General features: G+C 54.0%; 1 protein-coding gene across 19 annotated transcripts; it reads right to left on the reverse strand.

Moving 5' to 3' along the window:
• Window positions 1–338: 338 nt before the first annotated feature.
• Window positions 339–17,611, reverse strand: LOC116959959. Of its 19 annotated transcripts, none has more exons than XM_042791606.1 (21): window positions 17,140–17,181; window positions 9,138–9,294; window positions 7,864–7,992; window positions 6,705–6,761; window positions 6,540–6,592; window positions 6,380–6,442; window positions 6,245–6,300; window positions 6,112–6,161; window positions 5,996–6,041; window positions 5,737–5,879; window positions 4,592–4,648; window positions 4,432–4,484; window positions 4,272–4,334; window positions 4,137–4,182; window positions 3,837–3,933; window positions 2,506–2,540; window positions 2,324–2,376; window positions 2,164–2,226; window positions 2,019–2,084; window positions 1,769–1,815; window positions 339–1,652 (listed from the first exon to the last, which is right to left on the reverse strand). In XM_042791606.1, the coding sequence occupies exons 12-21, from the start codon at window positions 4,482–4,484 to the stop codon at window positions 1,564–1,566; spliced, it is 612 nt and encodes a 203-aa protein (XP_042647540.1). In that variant the 5' UTR covers window positions 4,592–4,648; window positions 5,737–5,879; window positions 5,996–6,041; window positions 6,112–6,161; window positions 6,245–6,300; window positions 6,380–6,442; window positions 6,540–6,592; window positions 6,705–6,761; window positions 7,864–7,992; window positions 9,138–9,294; window positions 17,140–17,181; the 3' UTR covers window positions 339–1,563. The 19 variants fall into 19 exon arrangements, 10 of the variants coding, with proteins under 10 accessions (XP_042647540.1, XP_042647537.1, XP_042647539.1 ...); XM_042791603.1 differs by lacking the exon at window positions 17,140–17,181 and adding an exon at window positions 12,513–12,958; XM_042791605.1 differs by lacking the exon at window positions 17,140–17,181 and adding an exon at window positions 10,398–10,633.
• Window positions 17,612–17,889: the final 278 nt, after the last annotated feature.

Below are 17,889 nucleotides of genomic sequence, written 5' to 3' on the forward strand. Positions count from 1 at the left end.
CTATTTTGTCTGTCTACTGCCTCTAAACAAAGCTACACAACCTACAGCCCATAAGGAAAAAACAAAACATCAACCATTCAGGCACTGCTACACACATTTTAAACGCCACACAGCCAGCTACCACTCAAACCACCACGTGTTCTCCCCTTGGCAACCCTACCATCAAAACCGACACAAGCCATCATCCTCCGTGATCCTCAGAAACACCAGGTACGGGGGCCTCAAAAAATCATCCTGCCTGAAAAAACTCCAGCCTGAGCCTGACCTGCACCCAAATCCCGATAACGATCCTTGCATCGCACACCGGGCGGGACCAGGGAAAAACTACCCAGCCAGGAGACGGGAAAAACAGAAGTTTATTCCCCTGACAGAGGTTTTCATTAAATCCAGTCTACGTAGTCAAATTGAGCCCCGCCTACATCCTGCAAGAAAAGAGACGACAAATACACTTACACAGCTAGACACGTTCTAAACGTGACGCTATTCCACCTACCGCCAAAACCAACCCCCACTCTCCACCGGCCCATCCTTCCGCCCAACCGTCACGACGGGCAGTCACCCCCTGAGTACTGTTCCTGGGGGACTCGAGCGCCTAGCCTGAGGAAATCCCGGCCCAAACCTGACCTTCACCAAGACGCCGACTGTGACCGTCACCCTCAGAGAGCATCTGCGACTGGGTGAAAATAAACCCCACCGGGGAGACAAAGATGTCACCCGGTTGGAGGATCTGTTTTCTTATTTAAAACAAACCCATACAGTATACCCGTGAACTCTATTCCACCTAGCCCTGAGTCTACACCCCCGGGCAGAGCAGCTCCAAGCCACACAGACACACACAAAATACTACAAATGACGCGATTCAAAGATGACTAAACGCTAAGCGATAAGGACACCCGGAAGGGTATGCCGTAAGGCGAGAAGACTCGGAGGGCCATGATGGTGATGCGAGGAGGCTATACGGTAGCCTACAAGAAGCACTAAGTGGAACGGCCCCTTACGAGAAGCTACCGTCAAAACGGAGATGATGGGTATGCAAGAAGACGGGCTGCAAGGACTAAGAATGTCAGGATACGGGAAAGAAGTAGCCGGCAGGAACAACGGATGCCTAAATATCACGGCTGACGCCAGAGCCTGCGACGATGCTGCGCAAAAGACTCCCGACTGGAAACTTCCAAGACCTACCCACGCTTTAAGCTTATAACGCAAGAAAAAAAGCACCCGATCGGCAGCGTGCCGATGAAGACGGGCGTTCGATACCCTAGGGATGGCACCTGAAACACGTGCCGTGCTCCTCGAGCCCAAAGAGATGTGAGGACATAGAGATGCAAGGAAGGACAAAGACACCGTAGACAGAAGAAACAAAACTACACGATAACACACACAAAGGCTAGAACTGCCCTGCCCGGGACACGCTAACATCGAGGGGAAAAGTAATCCGTTCCTTTTACCTGACCGGAGGGCCCCGCTCCCATACAGCCTTCTCCCCTATGCTAACTTTCAAACGCTTCCCTGCAATTCCCAACCTCGTCCCCTCCTCTCGGCCCCGTTCACTCGACATAGCTTTCAGAGCGACCGACGTCCGATTCCATCCTCGACAAAAGCAGCGCGGCAGCTAACTAGCACGTTCCTGCAGTTGCCGCCTTCCTCTTCACCTGCAAGAAAAAACAAACGGGAGAAAACACAACCGGCCGTTGGCATCGCGCTGCTCCGTGCCTACCTCTTCCACAACACCCGCCTGTACTCAGAAGCGTCGTGGGGTTCCGCTCACCGGCTCTTTGCAGAGTCAGATGCTGCAGCCGTCGTCGCTGGCGTTGCCTAAGATACCGAGAGACAAAGTTACCCTTGCGCTTCTAACGAGTCACCCACGATCCTCCTTGCGACTACCCCGGCTCGCTTCAAACGCTCATCCGATCCCAAAGGCGGCTCCCAAAGCACCTGCAAAAACAAGGCAAGCGCTCAACGGAGCGGTCCTACGATACTTCCGTATTAGACACCGACCTGGCTGACAACAGCCTCACCTTCTCAGACTGTCGGTCTCCGTGCGGCTCGGCCCCTCTGCGGCCATCTGCGGCACCTGCAAAATACTAGAGGAAAAGACACGTGCCGAGTTACCGCCTGAAACTGGGGTCTGCCCGCACGGATTCCCATCTCCCGCCCCCTTACCTCGGCCCTTCACCTGCCCTGCCGCTGCTGTTTCCAGTTGTCACGTCAAGGCTCGTGTGCCACCTGTAACACACGTACCGCAAGGGAGGCTTCTACTTTCACCGACAATTTGACGCCTAAAATAAGAACTGCTACTTTAACCCCCCTAGTCGTGGCTCACCTTGCCCAAGCTGCCTCTGGTGCCAAAATCCTACTTTGCTTGTGGCTCTCCATCTAAAAAACAACAAACAAAAAAACACCACAAAACACACCACACACCGCTATCATCCCCTCAGATAGCACCGGTGCCATCTTCCCTGCCGCACCGCTCAGTGACCCACCTTCTCACAGCCCTCCGCTCACCTCCTCCGTCACTCTTTGGTGCGCATCTCCTCGATCTGCATGTCAAAACAGTCATGCGAGTCACCCGGATGCTTAACAAATCCGGAGGTGTCACTTCCGGCTGGGGATACTAGCTGGCATCCAACTACAGCCTGTTGTTAAAAAGAAAACCACGCGCCTACCCGCAGAGAGTACGCTCCCACACCTACGAGCCTTAACACCTTTGAGATTCCATCTCATTTGCTACTGCTGGACAGCCGCTCCCACACCGCTCCAACAGTCTCCATAAAACGCCCTAGAAATGACCGGCCGCACAGCCTGTGGTGGCTACTGCGAGGTGACCGTACGTCTGTCGCCTAGGCGGTCTAAGCGTATCAGCATTTAAACCGTTGACTTCTACTGCCGTTCTACTTACTCCTGACTCTACACCCCCCAGGCAGGGTAGCTCTGAGGCAAACAGGCACACGCGTACACTAGCGCTAAACGCCACAAAAGGTTTGATTCCAAGATAAACTCTAAGCGATAAGAGCTCTCAGACAAGATATCATGTCCGGCGAAAAGACCTAGAGGGCCACAACCGGGAGGCGAGGAGGCTATACGGCAGCGCCAGAAAGATTCACGCGTTATGGCCCGTTATAAGAAGCTACCGTCAAAACCGAGACGGCGGATGAGAAGTAGGAGTCCGAATCCTAGGATGGAGGGATGCAGAGGAAACGTCGCAGTCCGTGAAAACGGATGCCTAAGGAGCAGAGCTGATGCCGCAGCCGGCGACGACGCTGCGCAAAAGACTCCCGACTGCAAACTTCCAAGACCTACCCACGCTTTAAGCTGATAACGCAAGAATAAAAAAGCTCCCGATCGGCACCGTGCCGATGAAGATGGGCGTTCGATACCCTAGGGATGGCCCCCGAGACGCGTGCCGTACTCCTCGAGCCCAAAGAGACACGAGGACATTTAGAGCCGAGGAAGGGCAAAGACACGGCAGACAAAAGAAACAAACTACACGATGACACACGCAGAGGCGGGAACTGCCTTACCCGGGACACGCTAACATCGAGGGGAAAAGTAATCCGTTCCCTTTACCTGACCTCAGGGCCCCGCTCCCGTACAGCCTTCTCCCCCGTGCTAACTTTCAAACACTTCCCTGCAATTCCCAACCTCGGCCCCTCCTCTCGGCCCCGTTCGCTCGACATAGCTTTCACAGGGCCGGAGGTCCGATTCCATCCTCGACAAAAGCAGCGCGGCAGCTAACTAGCACGTTCCCGCAGTTGACGCCTTCCTCTTCACCTGCAAGGAAACACGAACGGGAGAAAACACAACCGGCCGTCGGCATCGCGCTGCTGCGTGCCTACCTCTTCCACGACACCCGCCTGTACTCAGAAGCGTCGCGGGGTTCCGCTCACCGGCTCTTTGCAGAGTCAATGCTGCAGGCGTCGTCGCTGGCGTTACCTAAGATACCGAGAGACAAAGTTACCCTTGCGCTTCTAACGAGTCACCCACGATCCTCCTTGCGACTAACCCGGCTCGCTTCAAACGCTCATCCGATCCCAAAGGCGGCTCCCAAAGCACCTGCAAAAACAAGGCGAGCGCTCAACGGAGCGGTCCTACGATACTTCCGTATTAGACACCGACCTGGCTGACAACCGCCTCACCTTCTCAGACTGTCGGTCTGCGTGTGGCTCGGCCCCTCCGCGGCACCTGCAAAAAACTCAAGGAAAAGACACGTGCCGAGTTACCGCCTGAAACTGGGGTCTGCCCGCACGGATCCCCAGCTCCCGCTCCCTTACCTCGGCCCTTCACCTGCCCTGCCGCTGCTGTTTCCAGTTGTCACGTCAAGGCTCGTGTGCCACCTGTAACACACGGACCACAAGGGATGATTCTACTTTCACCGACAATTGGATGCCTAATATAAGAACTGCTACTTTAACCCCCCTAGTCGTGGCTCACCTCGCCCAAGCTGCCTCCGGTGCCAAAATCCTACTTTGCTTGTGGCTCTCCATCTAAAAAACAACAAACAAAAAAACACCACAAAACACACCACACACCGCTATCATCCCCTCAGATAGCACCGGTGCCATCTTCCCTGCCGCACCGCTCAGTGACCCACCTTCTCACAGCCCTCCGCTCACCTCCTCCGTCACTCTTTGGTGCGCATCTCATCCATCTGCATGTCAAAACAGTCATGCGAGTCACCCGGATGCTTAACAAATCCGGAGGTGTCACTTCCGGCTGGGGATACTAGCTGGCATCCAACTACAGCCTGTTGTTAAAAAGAAAACCACGCGCCTACCCGCAGAGAGTACGCTCCCACACCTACGAGCCTTAACACCTTTGAGATTCCATCTCATTTGCTACTGCTGGACAGCCGCTCCCACACCGCTCCAACAGTCTCCATAAAACGCCCTAGAAATGACCGGCCGCACAGCCTGTGGTGGCTACTGCGAGGTGACCGTACGTCTGTCGCCTAGGCGGTCTAAGCGTATCAGCATTTAAACCGTTGACTTCTACTGCCGTTCTACTTACTCCTGACTCTACACCCCCCAGGCAGGGTAGCTCTGAGGCAAACAGGCACACGCGTACACTAGCGCTAAACGCCACAAAAGGTTTGATTCCAAGATAAACTCTAAGCGATAAGAGCTCTCAGACAAGATATCATGTCCGGCGAAAAGACCTAGAGGGCCACAACCGGGAGGCGAGGAGGCTATACGGCAGCGCCAGAAAGATTCACGCGTTATGGCCCGTTATAAGAAGCTACCGTCAAAACCGAGACGGCGGATGAGAAGTAGGAGTCCGAATCCTAGGATGGAGGGATGCAGAGGAAACGTCGCAGTCCGTGAAAACGGATGCCTAAGGAGCAGAGCTGATGCCGCAGCCGGCGACGACGCTGCGCAAAAGACTCCCGACTGCAAACTTCCAAGACCTACCCACGCTTTAAGCTGATAACGCAAGAATAAAAAAGCTCCCGATCGGCACCGTGCCGATGAAGATGGGCGTTCGATACCCTAGGGATGGCCCCCGAGACGCGTGCCGTACTCCTCGAGCCCAAAGAGACACGAGGACATTTAGAGCCGAGGAAGGGCAAAGACACGGCAGACAAAAGAAACAAACTACACGATGACACACGCAGAGGCGGGAACTGCCTTACCCGGGACACGCTAACATCGAGGGGAAAAGTAATCCGTTCCCTTTACCTGACCTCAGGGCCCCGCTCCCGTACAGCCTTCTCCCCCGTGCTAACTTTCAAACACTTCCCTGCAATTCCCAACCTCGGCCCCTCCTCTCGGCCCCGTTCGCTCGACATAGCTTTCACAGGGCCGGAGGTCCGATTCCATCCTCGACAAAAGCAGCGCGGCAGCTAACTAGCACGTTCCCGCAGTTGACGCCTTCCTCTTCACCTGCAAGGAAACACGAACGGGAGAAAACACAACCGGCCGTCGGCATCGCGCTGCTGCGTGCCTACCTCTTCCACGACACCCGCCTGTACTCAGAAGCGTCGCGGGGTTCCGCTCACCGGCTCTTTGCAGAGTCAATGCTGCAGGCGTCGTCGCTGGCGTTACCTAAGATACCGAGAGACAAAGTTACCCTTGCGCTTCTAACGAGTCACCCACGATCCTCCTTGCGACTAACCCGGCTCGCTTCAAACGCTCATCCGATCCCAAAGGCGGCTCCCAAAGCACCTGCAAAAACAAGGCGAGCGCTCAACGGAGCGGTCCTACGATACTTCCGTATTAGACACCGACCTGGCTGACAACCGCCTCACCTTCTCAGACTGTCGGTCTGCGTGTGGCTCGGCCCCTCCGCGGCACCTGCAAAAAACTCAAGGAAAAGACACGTGCCGAGTTACCGCCTGAAACTGGGGTCTGCCCGCACGGATCCCCAGCTCCCGCTCCCTTACCTCGGCCCTTCACCTGCCCTGCCGCTGCTGTTTCCAGTTGTCACGTCAAGGCTCGTGTGCCACCTGTAACACACGGACCACAAGGGATGCTTCTACTTTCACCGACAATTGGATGCCTAATATAAGAACTGCTACTTTAACCCCCCTAGTCGTGGCTCACCTCGCCCAAGCTGCCTCCGGTGTCGAAATCCTACTTTGCTTGTGGCTCTCCATCTAAAAAACAAAAACAACAAACTAAAAACACCTCAAAACACACCACACACCACTATCATCCCCTCCGATAGCACCGCTGCCATCTTCCCTGACGCACCGCTCAGTGACCCACCTTCTCACAGCCCTCCGCTCACCTCCTCCGTCACTCTTTGGTGCGCATCTCATCCATCTGCATGTCAAACAGTTACGCGAGTCACCCGGATGCTTAACAAATCCGGAGGTGTCACTTCCGGCTAGGGATACTAGCCGGCATCCAACTACAGCCTGTTGTTAAAAAGAAAACCACGCGCCTACCCGCAGAGAGTACGCTCCCACACCTACGAGCCTTAACACCTTTGAGATTCCATCTCATTTGCTACTGCTGGACAGCCGCTCCCACACCGCTCCAACAGTCTCCATAAAACGCCCTAGAAATGACCGGCCGCACAGCCTGCGGGTGGCTACTGCGAGGTGACCGTACGTCTGTTGCCTAGGCGGTCTAAGCGTATCAGCATTTAAACCGTTGACTTCTACTGCCGTTCTACTTGCTCCTGACTCTACACCCCCCAGGCAGGGCAGCTCTGAGCCAAACAGGCACACGCGTACACTAACGCTAAACGCTACAAAAGGTTTGATTCCAAGATAAACTCTAAGCGATAAGGACTCTCAGACAAGATACCATGTCAGGCGAGAACACCCAGAGGGCCACAACCGGGAGGCGAGGAGGCTATACGGCAGCCCCAGAAAGAGTCACGCGTTATGGCCCGTTATAAGAACCTACCGTCAAAACTGAGACGGTGGATGAGAAGTAGGAGTCCGAATCCTAGGATGGAGGGATGCAGGGGAGACGTCGCAGTCCGTGAAAATGGACGCCTAAGGAGCAGAGCTGATGCCGCAGCCGGCGACGACGCTGCGCAAAAGACTCCCGACTGGAAACTTCCAAGACCTACCCACGCTTTAAGCTGATAACGCAAGAATAAAAAAGCACCCGATCGGCAGCGTGCCGATGAAGATGGGCGCTCGATACCCTAGGGATGGCCCCTGAGACGCGTGCCGTGCTGCTCGAGCCCAAAGAGAAGTGAGGACATTTAGATCCGAGGAAGGGCAAAGACACAGCAGACAGAAGAAACAAACTACACGATGACACACGCAGAGGCGGGAACTGCCCTGCCCGGGACACGCTAACATCGAGGGGAAAAGTAATCCGTTCCCTTTACCTGACCTCAGGGCCCCGCTCCCGTACAGCCTTCTCCCCCGTGCTAACTTTCAAACACTTCCCTGCAATTCCCAACCTCGGCCCCTCCTCTCGGCCCCGTTCGCTCGACTCAGCTTTCAGAGGGCCGGAGGTCCGATTCCATCCTCGACAAAAGCAGCGCGGCAACTAACTAGCACGTTCCTGCAGTTGACGCCTTCCTCTTCACCTGCAAGAAAAAAAACAAACGGGAGAAAAGACAACCGGCTGTTCCCGGGGAGGCCACACCAAAAAATTTCTGCCTGCCTGTTTTGCCAATTGACGCGGTTAACACAAAGGACACATCACCAAGCTAAAGAAATAGGCTTATTTCACTTTGGTTTAAAGCAGCAGAAAGAATAAGCGAGGTAACGCATCTAGTCATTACCACATAAAGCTAGCTCTAGGGATTAAGAAAGACACATCACCAATTGCCTTCCTACTTTACCATCTTCCAGACCCGTGCATCAGCTGGGGAGCCCCGTCGCAGCGAAGGATCGGAGAGCCTTTCCCGGCAATTGGGAAGTCCCACGCAGTGAGTCCACTCGTAGGTAAGGTCTCCGTCTTTGCTGTGAGAGGGTCCGGCTTTTATACAGTTTAACAAGCAAGTCTATACAAAATGCACAGGAGATATCTGGGAGGTTGATATGCCTCACTCGGGCACGTCCAGATCTGGCCAGGATCCGGGCATGTCTGAGGAGTTACTCCTTTTCTGTACCTTTGGGATTTATAGTTACTTCCTGTCGTTTACTGATTGTTCCCAGGGATCGTTCCCAGGGGTGCATTTTCACGCTGATAAGACGCTGGTTGCCGGCCGGGGGATTCACTCACAAGTCAGCCTTGGTTTGAGGCGCATAGTTTGGCCCTTTTTTGTTTCACTGCCTTAAAAACACCAGCCTGAGACAGACCTGCGCCCAAACATAGGCGACAAAAGTTGCCTCGCAGACCGGCCGGAACCGGGGAGTAAAAACCCAGCCAGGGGACAGGAAAAGAAAAAATTTTTTGTCCCCCAGCCGTTTTGGGTTTTTTGCATTTTTGGTTTTGTGTGGGTTTTTTTTTTTTTTTAATTTCTATTTTGTCTGTCTACTGCCTCTAAACAAAGCTACACAACCTACAGCCCGTAAGGAAAAAACAAAACATCAACCATTCAGGCACTGCTCCACACATTTTAAACGCCACACAGCCAGCTACCAGTCAAACCACCACCTGCTCTCCCCTCGGCCACCCTACCACCAAAACCGCCACAAGCCATCACCCTCCGTGATCCTCAGAAACACCGGGTACGGGGGCCTCAAAAAATCATCCTCCCTGAAAAAACTCCAGCCTGAGCCTGACCTGCACCCAAATCCCGATAACGATCCTTGCATCGCACACCGGGCGGGACCAGGGAAAAACTACCCAGCCAGGAGACGGGAAAAACAGAAGTTTATTCCCCTGACAGAGGTTTTCATTAAATCCAGTCTACGTAGTCAAATTGAGCCCCGCCTACATCCTGCAAGAAAAGAGACGACAAATACTCTTACACAGCTAGACACGTTCTAAACATGCCGCTATTCCACCTACCGCCAAAACCAACCCCCACTCTCCACCGGCCCGTCCTTCCGCCCAACCGTCACGACGGGCAGTCACCCCCTGAATACTGTTCCTGGGGGACTCGAGCGCCTAGCCTGAGGAAATCCCGGCCCAAACCTGACCTTCACCCAGACGCTGACCGTGACCGTCACCCTCAGAGAGCATCTGCGACTGGGTGAAAATAAACCCCACCAGGGAGACAAAGACGTCACCCAGTTGGAGGATTTGTTTTCTTATTTAAAACAAACCCATACAGTATACCCGTGAACTCTATTCCACCTAGCCCTGACTCCACACCCCCGGGCAGAGCAGCTCCGAGCCACACAGACACACACAAAATACTACAAATGACGCGATTCAAAGAGGACTAGACGCTAAGCGATAAGGACACCCGGAAGGGTATGCCATAAGGCGAGAAGACTCGGAGGGCCACGATGGTGATGCAAGGAGGCTATATGGCAGCCTACAAGAAGCAGTAAGTGGAACGGCCCCTTACGAGAAGCTACCGTCAAAACGGAGACGATGGGTACGCAAGAAGATGGGCTTCAAGACCTAAGAACGTCAGGATACGGGAAAGAAGTCACCGGCAGGAACAACGGATGCCAAAATTGCAGAGCTGACGCCAGAGCCTGCGACGACGCTGCGCAAAAGACTCCCGACCGGAAACTTCCAAGACCTACCCACGCTTCAAGCTTATAACGCAAGAATAAAAAGCACCCGATCGGCAGCGTGCCCATGAAGATGGGCGTTCGATACCCTAGGGATGGCGCCCCAGTCACGTGCCGTGCTCCTCGAGCACAAAAGACACGCGAGGACATTTACAGCCGAGGAAGGGCAAAGACACCGTAGACAGAAGAAACAAAACTACACGTTGACACACGCAGAGGCGGGAACTGCCCTGCCCGGGACACGCTAACATCGAGGGGAAAAGTAATCCGTTCCCTTTACCTGACCTCAGGGCCCCGCTCCCGTACAGCCTTCTCCCCCGTGCTAACTTTCAAACACTTCCCTGCAATTCCCAACCTCGGCCCCTCCTCTCGGCCCCGTTCGCTCGACTTAGCTTTCACAGGGCCGGAGGTCCGATTCCATCCTCGACAAAAGCAGCACAGCAGCTAACTAGCACGTTCCCGCAGTTGACGCCTTCCTCTTCACCTGCAAGAAAACACGAACGGGAGAAAACACAACCGGCCGTCGGCATCGCGCTGCTGCGTGCCTACCTCTTCCACGACACCCGCCTGTACTCAGAAGCGTCGCGGGGTTCCGCTCACCGGCTCTTTGCAGAGTCAATGCTGCAGGCGTCGTCGCTGGCGTTACCTAAGATGCCGAGAGACAAAGTTTCCCTTGCGCTTCTAACGAGTCACCCACGATCCTCCTTGCGACTACCCCGGCTCGCTTCAAACGCTCATCCAATCCCAAAGGTGGCTCCCAAAGCACCTGCAAAAACAAGGCGATGCGCTCAACGGAGCGGTCCTACGATACTTCCGTATTAGACACCGACCTGGCTGACAACTGCCTCACCTTCTCACACTGTCGGTCTGCGTGTGGCTCGGCCCCTCCGCAGCACCTGCAAAAAACTCAAGGAAAAGACACGTGCCGAGTTACCGCCTGAAACTGGGGTCTGCCCGCACGGATCCCCAGCTCCCGCTCCCTTACCTCGGCCCTTCACCTGCCCTGCCGCTGCTGTTTCCAGTTGTCACGTCAAGGCTCGTGTGCCACCTGTAACACACGGACCACAAGGGATGCTTCTACTTTCACCGACAATTGGATGCCTAATATAAGAACTGCTACTTTAACCCCCCTAGTCGTGGCTCACCTCGCCCAAGCTGCCTCCGGTGCCGAAATCCTACTTTGCTTGTGGCTCTCCATCTAAAAAACAAAAACAACAAACAAAAAACACCACAAAACACACCACACACCGCTATCACCCCCTCAGATAGCACAGGTGCCATCTTCCCTGCCGCACCGCTCAGTGACCCACCTTCTCACAGCCCTCCGCTCACCTCCCCCGTCACTCTTTGGTGCGCATCTCATCCATCTGCATGTCAAAACAGTTACGCGAGTCACCCGGATGCTTAACAAATCCGGAGGTGTCACTTCCAGCTAGGGATACTAGCCGGCATCCAACTACAGCCTGTTGTTAAAAAGAAAACCACGCGCCTACCCGCAGAGAGTACGCTCCCACACCTACGAGCCTTAACACCTTTGAGATTCCATCTCATTTGCTACTGCTGGACAGCCGCTCCCACACCGCTCCAACAGTCTCCATAAAACGCCCTAGAAATGACCGGCCGCACAGCCTGCGGGTGGCTACTGCGAGGTGACCGTACGTCTGTTGCCTAGGCGGTCTAAGCGTATCAGCATTTAAACCGCTGACTTCTACTGCCGTTCTACTTGCTCCTGACTCTACACCCCCCAGGCAGGGCAGCTCTGAGCCAAACAGGCACACGCATACACTAACGCTAAACGCTACAAAAGGTTTGATTCCAAGATAAACTCTAAGCGATAAGGACTCTCAGACAAGATACCATGTCAGGCGAGAACACCCAGAGGGCCACAACCGGGAGGCGAGGAGGCTATACGGCAGCCCCAGAAAGAGTCACCCGTTATGGCCCGTTATAAGAAGCTACCGTCAAAACCGAGACGGTGGATGAGAAGTAGGAGTCCGAATCCTAGGATGGAGGGATGCAGGGGAGACGTCGCAGTCCGTGAAAATGGACGCCTAAGGAGCAGAGCTGATGCCGCAGCCGGCGACGACGCTGCGCAAAAGACTCCCGACTGGAAACTTCCAAGACCTACCCACGCTTTAAGCTGATAACGCAAGAATAAAAAAGCACCCGATCGGCAGCGTGCCGATGAAGATGGGCGTTCGATACCCTAGGGATGGCCCCTGAGACGCGTGCCGTGCTGCTCGAGCCCAAAGAGAAGTGAGGACATTTAGATCCGAGGAAGGGCAAAGACACGGCAGACAGAAGAAACAAACTACACGATGACACACGCAGAGGCGGGAACTGCCCTGCCTGGGACACGCTAACATCGAGGGGAAAAGTAATCCGTTCCCTTTACCTGACCGGAGGGCCCCGCTCCCGTACAGCCTTCTCCCCCGTGCTAACTGTCAAACACTTCCCTGCAATTCCCAACCTCGGCCCCTCCTCTCGGCCCCGTTCGCTCGACTCAGCTTTCAGAGGGCCGGAGGTCCGATTCCATCCTCAACAAAAGCAGCGCGGCAACTAACTAGCACGTTCCTGCAGTTGACGCCTTCTTCTTCACCTGCAAGAAAAAAACAAACGGGAGAAAAGACAACCGGCTGTTCCCGGGGAGGCCACACCAAAAAATTTCTGCCTGCCTGTTTTGCCAATTGACGCGGTTAACACAAAGGACACATCACCAAGCTAAAGAAATAGGCTTATTTCACTTTGGTTTAAAGCAGCAGAAAGAATAAGCGAGGTAACGCATCTAGTCATTACCACATAAAGCTAGCTCTAGGGATTAAGAAAGACACATCACCAATTGCCTTCCTACTTTACCATCATCCAGACCCGTGCATCAGCTGGGGAGCCCCGTCGCAGCGAAGGATCGGAGAGCCTTTCCCGGCAATTGGGAAGTCCCACGCAGTGCGTCCACTCGTAGGTAAGGTCTCCGTCTTTGCTGCGAGAGGGTCCGGCTTTTATACAGTTTAACAAGCAAGTCTATACAAAATGCACAGGAGATATCTGGGAGGTTGATATGCCTCACTCGGGCATGTCCAGATCTGGCCAGGATCCGGGCATGTCTGAGGAGTTACTCTTTTTCTGTACATTTGGGATTTATAGTTACTTCCTGTCGTCTACTGATTGTTCCAGGGATCGTTCCCAGGGGTGCATTTTCACGCTGATAAGATGCTGGTTGCTTCATGCTGCTGATAAGATGCTGGTTGCTGTCGGGGGATTCACTCACAAGTCAACCTTGGTTTGAGGGCAGATTGTTTGGCTCTTTTTTGTTTCACTGCCTTAAAAACACCAGCCTGAGACAGACCTGCGCCCAAAACATAGGCGACAACAGTCACCTCGCAGACCGGCCTGGGACCGGGGAGTAAAAACCCAGCCAGGGGACAGGAAAAGAAAAAATTTTTGTCCCCTGAGCTCTTTTGGGATTTTTTGGATTTTTGGTTTTGTGTGGTTTGGTTTGTATTGTTTTGGTTTTGTTTTTTTTAATTTCTATTTTGTCTGTCTACTGCCTCTAAACAAAGCTACACAACCTACAGCCCATAAGGAAAAAACAAAACATCAACCATTCAGGCACTGCTACACACATTTTAAACGCCACACAGCCAGCTACCACTCAAACCACCACGTGTTCTCCCCTTGGCCACCCTACCACCAAAACCGACACAAGCCATCACCCTCCGTGATCCTCATAAACACCAGGTACTGGGGCCCTCAAAAAATCATCCTGCCTGAAAAAAACTCCAGCCTGAGCCTGACCTGCACCCAAATCCAGATAACGATCCTTGCATCGCACACCGGGCGGGACCAGGGAAAAACTACCCAGCCAGGAGACGGGAAAAACAGAAGTTTATTCCCCTGACAGAGGTTTTCATTAAATCCAGTCCTACGTAGTCAAATTGAGCCCCGCCTACAGTCCTGGAAGAAAAGAGACGACAAATACTCATACACAGCTAGACACATTCTAAACATACGCTATTCCACCTACCGCCAAAACCAACCCCCACTCTCCACCGGCCCATCCTTCCGCCCAACCGTCACGACAGGCGGTCACCCCCTGAATACTGTTCCTGGGGGACTCGAGCGCCTAGCCTGAGGAAATCCCGGCCCAAACCTGACCTTCACCCAGACGCCGACTGTGACCGTCACCCTCAGAGAGCATCTGCGACTGGGTGAAAATAAACCCCACCGGGGAGACAAAGACGTCACCCAGTTGGAGGATTCGTTTTCTTATTTAAAACAAACCCATACGGTATACCCGTGAACTCTATTCCACCTATCCCCGACTCTACACCCCCCAGGCAGAGCAGCTCCGAGCCACACAGACACACACAAAATACTACAAATGACACGATTCAAAGAGGACTAAACGCTAAGCGATAAGGACACCCAGAAGGGTATGCCGTAAGGCGAGAAGACTCGGAGGGCCACGATGGTGATGCGAGGAGGCTATATGGCAGCCTACAAGAAGCAGTAAGTGGAACGGCCCCTTACGAGAAGCTACCGTCAAAACCGAGACGATGGGTATGCAAGAAGATGGGCTTCAAGACCTAAGAATGTCAGGATACGGGAAAGAAGTCACCGGCAGGAACAACGGATGCCTAAATAGCAGAGCTGACGCCAGAGCCTGCGACGACGCTGCGCAAAAGACTCCCGACTGGAAACTTCCAAGACCTACCCACGCTCTAAGCTTATAACGCAAGAATAAAAAAGCACCCGATCAGCAGCGTGCCGACGAAGACGGGCGTTCAATACCCTAGGGATGGCGCCTAAGGCACGTGCCGTGCTCCTCGAGCCCAAAGAGATGTGAGGACATTTAGAGACGAGGACGGGCAAAGACACGGCAGACAGAAGAAACAAAACTACACGTTGACACACGCAGAGGCTGGAACTGCCCTGCCCGGGACACGCTAACATCGAGGGGAAAAGTAATCCGTTCCCTTTACCTGACCGGAGGGCCCCGCTCCTGTACAGCCTTCTCCCCATGCTAACTTTCAAACACTTCCCTGAAATTCCCAACCTCGGCCCCTCCTCTCGGCCCCGTTCGCTCGACTTAGCTTTCAGAGGGCCGGAGGTCCGATTCCATCCTCGACAAAAGCAGCGCGGCAGCTAACTAGCACGTTCCTGCAGTTGCCGCCTTCCTCTTCACCTGCAAGGAAAAACGAAACGGGAGAAAACACAACCGGCCGTTGGCATCGCGCTGCTCTGTGCCTACCTCCTCCACGACACCCCCCTGTAATCAGAAGCGTCGCGGGGTTCCGCTCACCGGCTCTTTGCAGAGTCAGATGCTGCAGCCGTCGTCGCCGGCGTTACCCAAGATACCGAGAGACAAAGTTACCCTTGCGCTTCTAACGAGTCACCCACGATCCTCCTTGCGACTACCCCGGCTCGCTTCAAACGCTCATCCGATCCCAAAGGCGGCTCCCAAAGCACCTGCAGAAACAAGGCGAGCGCTTAACGGAGCGGTCACACGATACTTCCGTATTAGACACCGACCTGGCTGACAACTGCCTCACCTTCTCACACTGTCGGTCTGCGTGCGGCTCGGCCCCTCCGCGGCCATCCGCGGCACCTGCAAAAAACTCGAGGAAAAGACACGTGCCGAGTTACCGCCTGAAACTGGGGTCTGCCCGCACGGATTCCCATCTCCTGCTCCCTTACCTCGGCCCTTCACCTGCCCTGCCGCTGCTGTTTCCAGTTGTCACGTCAAGGCTCGCGTGCCACCTGTAACACACGTACCGCAAGGGACGCTTCTACTTTCACCGACAATTTGATGCCTAAAATAATAACTGCTACTTTAACCCCCCTAGTCGTGGCTCACCTCGCCCAAGCTGCCTCCGGTGCCAAAATCCTACTTTGCTTGTGGCTCTCCATCTAAAAAACAACAAACAAAAAACACCACAAAACACACCACACACCGCTATCATCCCCTCCGATAGCACTGCTGCCATCTTCCCTCCCGCACCGCTCAGTGACCCACCTTCTCACAGCCCTCCGCTCACCTCCTCCGTCACTCTTTGGTGCGCATCTCCTCGATCTGCATCTGAAAACAGTTATGCGAGTCACCCAGATGCTTAACAAATCCGGAGGTGTCACTTCCGGCTAGGGATACTAGCTGGCATCCAACTACAGCCTGTTGTTAAAAAGAAAACCACGCGCCTCCCCCCAAAGCGTACGCTCCCACGCCTACGAGCCTTAACACCTTTGAGATTCCATCTCATTTGCTACTGCTGGACAGCCGCTCCCACACCGCTCCAACAGTCTCCTTAAAACGCTCCAGAAACGACCGTCCGCACAGCCTCTGGATGGCTACTGCGAGGTGACCGTACATCTGTCGCCTAGGCGGTCTAAGCGTATCAACATTTAAACCGTTGACTTCTACTGCTGTTCTACTTACTCCTGACTCTACAACCCCAGGCAGGGCAGCTCTGAGCCAAACAGGCACACGCGTACACTAACGCTAAACGCTACGAAAGGTTTGATTCCAAGATAAACTCTAAGCAATAAGGACTCTCAGACAAGATACCATGTCAGGCGAGAAGACCTAGAGGGCCACAACTGGGAGGCGAGGAGGCTATACGGCAGCCCCAGAAAGAGTCACACGTTATGGCCCGTTATAAGAAGCTACCGTCAAAACCGAGACGCTGGATGAGAAGTACGAGTCCGAATCCTAGGATGGAGGGATGCAGGGAAGACGTCACAGTCCGTGAAAATGGATGCCTAAGGAGCAGAGCTGATGCCGCAGCCGGCGACGATGCTGCGCGAAAGACTCCCGACTGGAAACTTCCAAGAACTACCCACCCTCTAAGCTTATAACGCAAGAATAAAAAAGCACCCAATCGGCAGCGTGCCGATGAAGACGGGCGTTCGATACCCTGGGGATGGCGCCTGAGGCGCGTGCCGTCCTCCTCGAGCACAAAGAGATGTGAGGACATTTAGAGCCGAGGAAGGGCAAAGACACGGCAGACAGAAGAAACAAACTACACGATGACACACGCAGAGGCGGGAACTGCCCTGCCCGGGACACGCTAACATCGAGGGGAAAAGTAATCCGTTCCCTTTACCTGACCGGAGGGCCCCGCTCCTGTACAGCCTTCTCCCCATGCTAACTTTCAAACACTTCCCTGAAATTCCCAACCTCGGCCCCTCCTCTCGGCCCCGTTCGCTCGACTTAGCTTTCAGAGGGCCGGAGGTCCATCTCAACAAAAAATTCCATCCTCGACAAAAGCAGCACAGCAGCTTCACCTGCAAGAAAAAACAAACGGGAGGAAACACGACCGGCTGGTCCCGGGGAGGCCACACCAAAAAATTTCTGCCTGCCTGTTTTGCCAATCGACGGGGTTAACACAAAGGACACAGACACCAAGCTAAAGAAATAGGCTTATTTTACTTTCGTTTAAAGCAGCAGAAAGAATAAGCGAGGTAACGCACCTAGCCATTGCTACATAAAGCTAGCTCTAGTCATTAAGAAAGATACATCACCAACTGCCTTCCTACTTTACCATCATCCAGATCCGTGCATCAGCTGGGGAGCCCCGTCACAGCGAAGGGTCGGAGAGCCTTTCCCGGCAATTGGGAAGTCCCACGCAGTGCGTCCACTCGTAGGTAAGGTCTCCGTCTTTGCTGTGAGAGGGTCCGGCTTTTATACAGTTTAACAAACAAGTCTATACAAAATGCACAGGAGATATCTGGGAGGTTGATATGCCTCACTCGGGCATGTCCAGATCTGGCCAGGATCCGGGCACGTCTGAGGAGTTACTCCTTTTCTGTACCTTTGGGATTTATAGTTACTTCCTGTCGTTTACTGATTGTTT

This window comes from Tyto alba, unplaced genomic scaffold (assembly GCF_018691265.1).
Source record: "Tyto alba isolate M040663 unplaced genomic scaffold, T.alba_DEE_v4.0 Super-Scaffold_19, whole genome shotgun sequence".
Classification (NCBI taxonomy): Eukaryota; Metazoa; Chordata; class Aves; order Strigiformes; family Tytonidae; genus Tyto; species Tyto alba.

Bases quoted from the DNA above. Each gene is read 5' to 3' on its own strand.
- LOC116959959 (XM_042791608.1), bottom strand. From the start codon at position 4,484: ATGGAGAGCCACAAGCAAAGTAGGATTTTGGCACCGGAGGCAGCTTGG. The intron at 2,085-2,163 runs GTAAGGGGGCGG...CTTTTCCTCTAG, and splicing joins AGGGCAGGTGAAGGGCCGAG to TATTTTGCAGGTGCCGCAGA. The intron at 1,816-2,018 runs GTGAGGCTGTTG...TCGGTATCTTAG, and splicing joins GAGACCGACAGTCTGAGAAG to GCAACGCCAGCGACGACGGC.